Source organism: Hypomesus transpacificus, chromosome 18, assembly GCF_021917145.1.
Source record: "Hypomesus transpacificus isolate Combined female chromosome 18, fHypTra1, whole genome shotgun sequence".
Classification (NCBI taxonomy): Eukaryota; Metazoa; Chordata; class Actinopteri; order Osmeriformes; family Osmeridae; genus Hypomesus; species Hypomesus transpacificus.
Genome location: NC_061077.1, coordinates 7,619,604 through 7,626,078, shown reverse-complemented (window position 1 = coordinate 7,626,078; position 6,475 = coordinate 7,619,604). Strand labels below are relative to the sequence as shown.

At 44.2% G+C, this 6,475-nt stretch overlaps 1 protein-coding gene across 1 annotated transcript; it reads right to left on the bottom strand.

Moving 5' to 3' along the window:
* Nucleotides 1-216: 216 nt before the first annotated feature.
* On the bottom strand, nt 217-1,630 carry bhlhe23 (basic helix-loop-helix family, member e23). Its single transcript, XM_047041154.1, has one exon. It carries the CDS (start codon nt 1,261-1,263, stop codon nt 580-582), a length of 684 nt encoding a protein of 227 aa, XP_046897110.1. The 5' UTR covers nt 1,264-1,630; the 3' UTR covers nt 217-579.
* Between the last annotated feature and the right edge of the window lie 4,845 nt (nt 1,631-6,475).

The window sequence follows — 6,475 nt, the reverse complement described above, 5'->3', positions numbered from 1 at the left end:
AAATTTAACTAAATCCTTAACTTGCAAAAATATAAAGTACGTCATACGTGTCTTTCCCCATATTTTATCTGTAAGATAAAATAAGAATCTTGAAAGGGGGGGGGGGGGGGGGGGGGGGGGGGTCGACAATGCTGCAAAACAAACAAACTTTTAATTGCTGTCACATCCTTGTCAACTCTTCAGTTAGTTTCTGTTTTGTTGTACCATGTTGCATAGTTAACAAGAAAATGAAATGATTACCATTCTAAACCTTAATCACAGGAGTCTGGACAATAATTCAAATGTGTCAGTTACAGTAGCCCAACAGATGGTTTATTTTAGGGTTGAAGAGAAACACAACAGGTTAAACGGCGATTTGTCATAAATTAGCCTAAGCTTTAGTAAACACTGGTTTTATTTTCCATATAAGCTATTTGTTAAATCTGGATGAAACATTGCAGTAATTATTTAAACATAGTTTAGGATTACGCATAGGACAAGGTCCCCAAGCCCTCTCGGTGTTTTTAAAAAGTAGCCTATAGAGAGGGTGAGAGGCCAACATGGATGCAGAAGGTAAAGTTCAGAAACAGAAAAAATAAATCAAGGCTTGTCGTTGCAGTGTTTGAAAAGACTCGAAGGTGTTCCAGAGTATGTGGTGCACTTCTCGGCGCAGGTGGCAAGTGTCGAGCCTGAGAACGGGTAAACGGCCGCCTGTCCAAAGGGTGCCAGCGCAGTGGGGATTGGCGAGGTTATGGTCTGTCCCTGGTTTAAATACGCCACCAGCCGCCTCATTTCCTCCAGGGCTTGAGCCTGCATGAGGATATAGTTCTTGGCTAGGAGGAGAGTGGCGATTTTGGAGAGTTTTCTCACCGATGGGCTGTGAGCATACGGGATAACAGAGCGCAGGCCGTCAAGTGCGTCGTTGAGGTCGTGCATTCTTCTCCTCTCCCGAGCGTTGATACTAAGACGCAAAGACCGCTGCTCTTTGGGTTTCTTGGCAAGTGGACCCCCGTGCTTGTCATCGTCGAACCCCGAGCCCCTCTTCCGGGACTCTAGAGTGTCAAAACTGTCGTCGTCTTCACTTGTCTGCTCCCCGCCGCTTTCATTCGATTTGGTGGTCTGACCCGAGAGGAAATCGGCGGCGGGTGTGAGGGGATAGCGACCAGGAGCTCCAGGACCATGGCCAGCACCAAACCCGAAGGCTGACTGGCCATAGCGCTGAGTTAGGTCCAATAGTGTGTCATTGCTGATAGACTTCAGCAGGTTCTCTTCCCCAGCATTCATATTTCTACGTAACAACGAAACACTTTGATGGGAATCTGAGGCAGGTATGAATCTATCCGTTTGTCTTTCCCTCTTTGCGGAGAAAAGTAGCCTACTCACAAGTTCTTCGAGTCCTGCTTTTCAAAGCACTTTCACTTTCAAAGCGCTCTTTCTTCAACTCACTGTGGCTCTTTTTCAAATAAGAGTCGTGAGTCTGAACAGAGATGACCACTTGTACCCCCTCTGTACTCTTGTAAACGATTCCCCTCCGCGTATTAACGTTTAAGAGCACTTCTGTAATTGTGTAGAGCTAAGCGACGCGAAAACGCGTAGACGAGACTAGAACGCTTGTCTCCTTGTCGTTTCCTCGCATGCGTCTTGCCCTCGCCCTGGGCAGATTGTGACTCGCGCTCCCTTCCACTCGCGCGTTAGTAGGAGCGCGAGGCCCGTCGGGATTATCTCTCTGTCCAATCAGGGGGGCGTTTTAATTACTCGGTTAGTACACCGGCATGGCCCTAATTTCAATCATGGTAACTGCAACCAAAAAGCCAAATGTCCATATTTTTGTTGAGCATACTACTGAATAAAGACTTGAAGGTTTGCGTCTGTGCCATTCTTGTGAAACTATATAAGCTTTTTGTGAGAGCAGTCAATTAATATTTATACAGTAGTATACGAATAGACGTATAGGTAAGACTCAACTTTTAGATGTTCGTCTGAAACAAAAATTCTAAGTAGGCTTACTGTCTCACACTAAAATCCCAGCCTAGTCAATTTTCAGATCTTATAGGCTTCAAATAGCAAGATTCTTCTGTCTACTGTAACCGTCATCTCCAGCGTTCATTTGTCCCAGGAGGAGATCCTCTCAGATAGACAAATACGTATATGGTTTTTATGTAGCCTACAGCATGTGCAAACAGCTCTGATATATTTATACAGAAAATGATATATAGGCTATAGTACCAAAAAAAGCCAAACATTCTAAAGGCATGTAGAAGAACTTTTGATAAAAATCTGCAAACTTGCCATGCAAAGAGTGATATTATTTAACCACTTCAGCACCAGAAGCAGCTCTGTGTCTAGAAAGCGCAATGTGAGATAGAGAGGGAGAGAAAGGGAGAGAGAGAGAGAGACGGGTGATAATAAGTGCGTTGCCTGGAAGGACCCCAGAAACAGGGCTTAGCGAAAGAACCGGGGCCCAAGGCGCGGTTCACCACGCACATGAGCAGTTTCAGTACCAAATCCTCAGCGGTTAACAGTCCAGATTGAGCACACACTCAGCCTGAACTAGTTTTTATAAATGGTTTCACCATTTCTTACCTCATAAATTAGGCCTATTTAATTATTTCATTAAATCTACTATCTACAGCCTACCCACTTCACCACCATCTGCATAGGTTGCATCACACATTTGCTGTGTGCCCCAATCCTTTGGGTTGCTGTTTTGTGGCTGCGCGGCTTTATGTATAGGCCTGCCAGTGGATAGTCGATTTGTCAAGCAGTCAAGTTGCTATCAGCCTTTCATCAGCCTATCATGAGCCTATCATCTGTCAAAAATGAATAAACAAGACACAGTCTGTATGGTAGTCGTTCATTAAAGACCTACCCCTGAGTGCTGAGTACATAAAAATGTCTTCGGCATATTCTGCAAAATTCAGAAAGACCAGACTGCCATCTTGTGGTTAACACTCCACCGTACACCATCATTTTGAGTTTCAATTAGGCTACCGTAAATTGCCCCAAAGATTGTTATTTTGAAAATTGTGTATTTTAAGCTTTCCCAGTAGAAAGCTTCGTCCTCGATTAATGTCCTTTCATAATAAAGCTTTTTATGTTGAGCAAAATACAGTTTCAACCACCAGGTCTTTACCATTGTTCTGCCTTATCTTTGGACCATGCAGGTGGTGGAGTCACCGGACAACATAGTTGTACTATGACATGCAAAGTTAAAGCATCAGAGGTGTCAGTTGTAGTATTTACATGGTTAGCTCCAGATGTAATTCTAATACTCAGTACAAATAAAACAATAACCAGCAGGTGGCAGGATTCTCAAGCAAGAACAGCTGGTCTGAAACCAAAGGTCTTTTGGAAGGCGTCTCAGTTTACAGTGTAGACAGGTATCCAGGTTTGTTCATACAGGTAGTGTTAATGTTTGTATGTTTAAACATATATTTTCTACTGATGTTGTAGTTCAAGGTTCTAGAATGCATACAAATAGACAGACTTTAAGACAGTGTCACTATAAATACCATACAATTTTATTGATTCCACATGGATTGCATTTGACATTGTCAAATGTCTAAAGTGTGTGCTAGGTCAAATCATCGCTGGTACATGAAGTACTCTCAGTATTATTATATTTACCTTCTTCTTCTTTTTATCAATGTGAAAGTAAATGACAGGCAGAGAGTGAGAGGCAGTCAATGTGTCAACAGAACAACAAATAATAGATAACATTCAGGCTGGGCTGCAGCTCTCTGTTGCCATGGTTACCTAGGCCTAGGCACCATGTAAAGGTGTCAGTCCATTTGGCACTGAGCATGGGAGTCAGGGGGCTGCAGTGGCAGAGTGGGGTTTCAGGGAGGCAGTATAACTCCTCTTTTCAACGCTGAAGAACCCTCATTACAGACTTTATGTCTCTCTCTCTTTCTCTCTTTCTCTCTCTTACACACACATACACACACACACACACACACGCACATACGCACACCCCAACACACACACACATAAATATTGGTTGGGTGACCAGATCCCATATCTGAATATAGAGACTACATTCTCACTGCCATATATAATATGTGGTTTTATATTCCTTTTTGTTGTCAGCCTTGGGTTACTGAGGGTCTTCTAGAGGGCTAAGGACACTGTAGGTCTCCTAAACGCTATACAGGACCAGTCTTTCTTTCCAAGCAGTTTCTGACACACTCTCACACCCACTCACACACTCTCCCACACATATTCTCACACCCACACACCCACACACACACACACACACACACACACACACACACACACACACACACACACACACACACACACACACTCACAAACACACTATCTCTGTCTTCAAAGTGCTGCTCTGAGTAACGAAGGAGCAGGCTTCTTTGATCTCTTCCCGCCAAGTCTGATTAATGTGGGGATTTACAGTTGAGACCTACAGGGACCTGGCAGCCATGACACCCTTCTGCTGCAGTCCTGTCTCCCTCCCCAAGTCACCAATCGCAAGCCTCACACTCCCTCACTGGCCAATCGCAACACTCATCCAACAAAGCATTCAGGAAATGGCATATTCAAGGCCACTCACTCAAGACACAAATATTAAAATTGTTTCCTACCAATCAGAGATTTCTATTTAGTTAAATCATCCAATCAGAAGGTATTTGGTTTTGCTTGAAGAATTATTGAGTTCATAATGCTTGGTGTGTTGGTGTCCGTTGAGTTGGTGTGCGCTTCCCCAAACCTGCAGTGGTAAGTCATCGCCATGGCGCAGTGTGTGTGTGGTCAACACTGGACACGGAAAACAGTCAGTGTGTAACTGGTGACTGAAGAGCCTTATGGATTGCACCCACATTTCATCATGTACCTTGTCAGCATGGGCGTCTATACCTCTCTAAATGTTCTCTCTAGTCCAAAACACACACTTTTCTTCCCCATCATTCCCCACGATCCTCACTTTTTCCCTCTTTCTCTCTGTCTCTCTCTTTCTTTCTTTGTGTCTCTCTCTTTCTTTTTGTCTTTCTTTCTTTCTCTCTCTTGCTTTTTCTTTCTCTCTCCTCACTGCAGTGCAATGCAGATTTTGTAGAAGGTGGGGGTTGTGAAGATGGGCGGGGTCCCATGAATAATTGTTGAAGATATTTTTACTCTGACCCACTTTGGAGTCCCATTCGCACCCCTTAAAGGTGCCGCAGTCCCCCTCCATCTCTGAGGCCGGCTGGGTGATTCACAAACGAAAAGAAAATCAGGAAAGCTAGCATGTAATTCAACTGAACTGTGACCAAGGTAGAATCTTGTGACTCTTCTGCTTTACATCTCTTCAACTGTGTTCCTTATCTCTCATGAGTGAAGGTCAGGTAAACATGGCGAAGACTAAGAGTCTGAGTGCTAATCACACTAAGAATGAGCTGTCACTAAAGCTGACTGAAGATGTCTGTCCATCATCGTGAGCCCGTCGCCATGGAGATGAAGGGTCACTGATTTCCAGCGTGTATTCTCCTTGTCTCATTGGAGCAAAAATGTCAAATGCATTTCCTGTAATAGCATACCCTTTAACTTTTAAATAATATGTCAATAAATATGTAGTTTTATCTGATGCACTGTGAATAAGCAATTTATTATGTATTGCATGTAATATCATGAATATCTGACCAATCCAATTCAGCCCTTGGCAAGTGAGTTGTACTGAAACCCCTTAATTTTTCATATGAGTACATAGAATGTGTCCATGGTTGCTGACTTCTCACCGAAGATGGTTGTTTGCTGTCAAGGCTTTGGAGGCAGACCACTCAGTACAAGCTACCTCTGTCAGCGAGACCAAGCCGAGGACATAAGGACATGGCTCAAGCAGGAGAACCCAGTGACCTGATGCATGTTGTCTGCCGTTGTGTGCGTGCATGTTGCTGCTTTCTTCTTCTTCACCCTTTATGTGCATTCTTTCTCTCGTCACACAAGCCCTCGAAAATGTCCTCTTCTCTCCCTCTGTTCCTCTTCTTTTGTCCCTCATCCCATCGTTCTCTCCTGTTCACTTTCTCTGGGTTTCTCTCGATCTCTCCTTTAAAGTGGAAAGTCACCGAGAGTTTTCCTTCCAGGGTTTTTGTGGACAGGAAGTCCATATTTAATGAAGTGACTCTCTTGTTAAAATGCTTTTAAGTGCTCCTGTGCAGAGCTGAAGGCTGGAGGGGGGTTCAGGCTGTTATTTATTCATTGGGCGGTTCAGTGCCTCTTCTTTTCTCTGGCTCTGCGAAGAAGGGAGCGGATTAGAGGAGTGTGTATCCCCCTCCTCTTCCTCCCTCGTTGGCCATGTTCCCTCCCTTGGGGGACACCCTTGCGTCAGTCCACATTAACATCCATCAGAGCATGCTCCTCTGGAGAGGGACAACACACACACACACATACACACACACACACACAGACATACCACTCATACCCCATACACACCATGTAGAATACATGGTAAAGCGTGAAGTAAACCCATGATTTGAGTGAGTCAAACACACGAGGCATATAAGTCACCCAT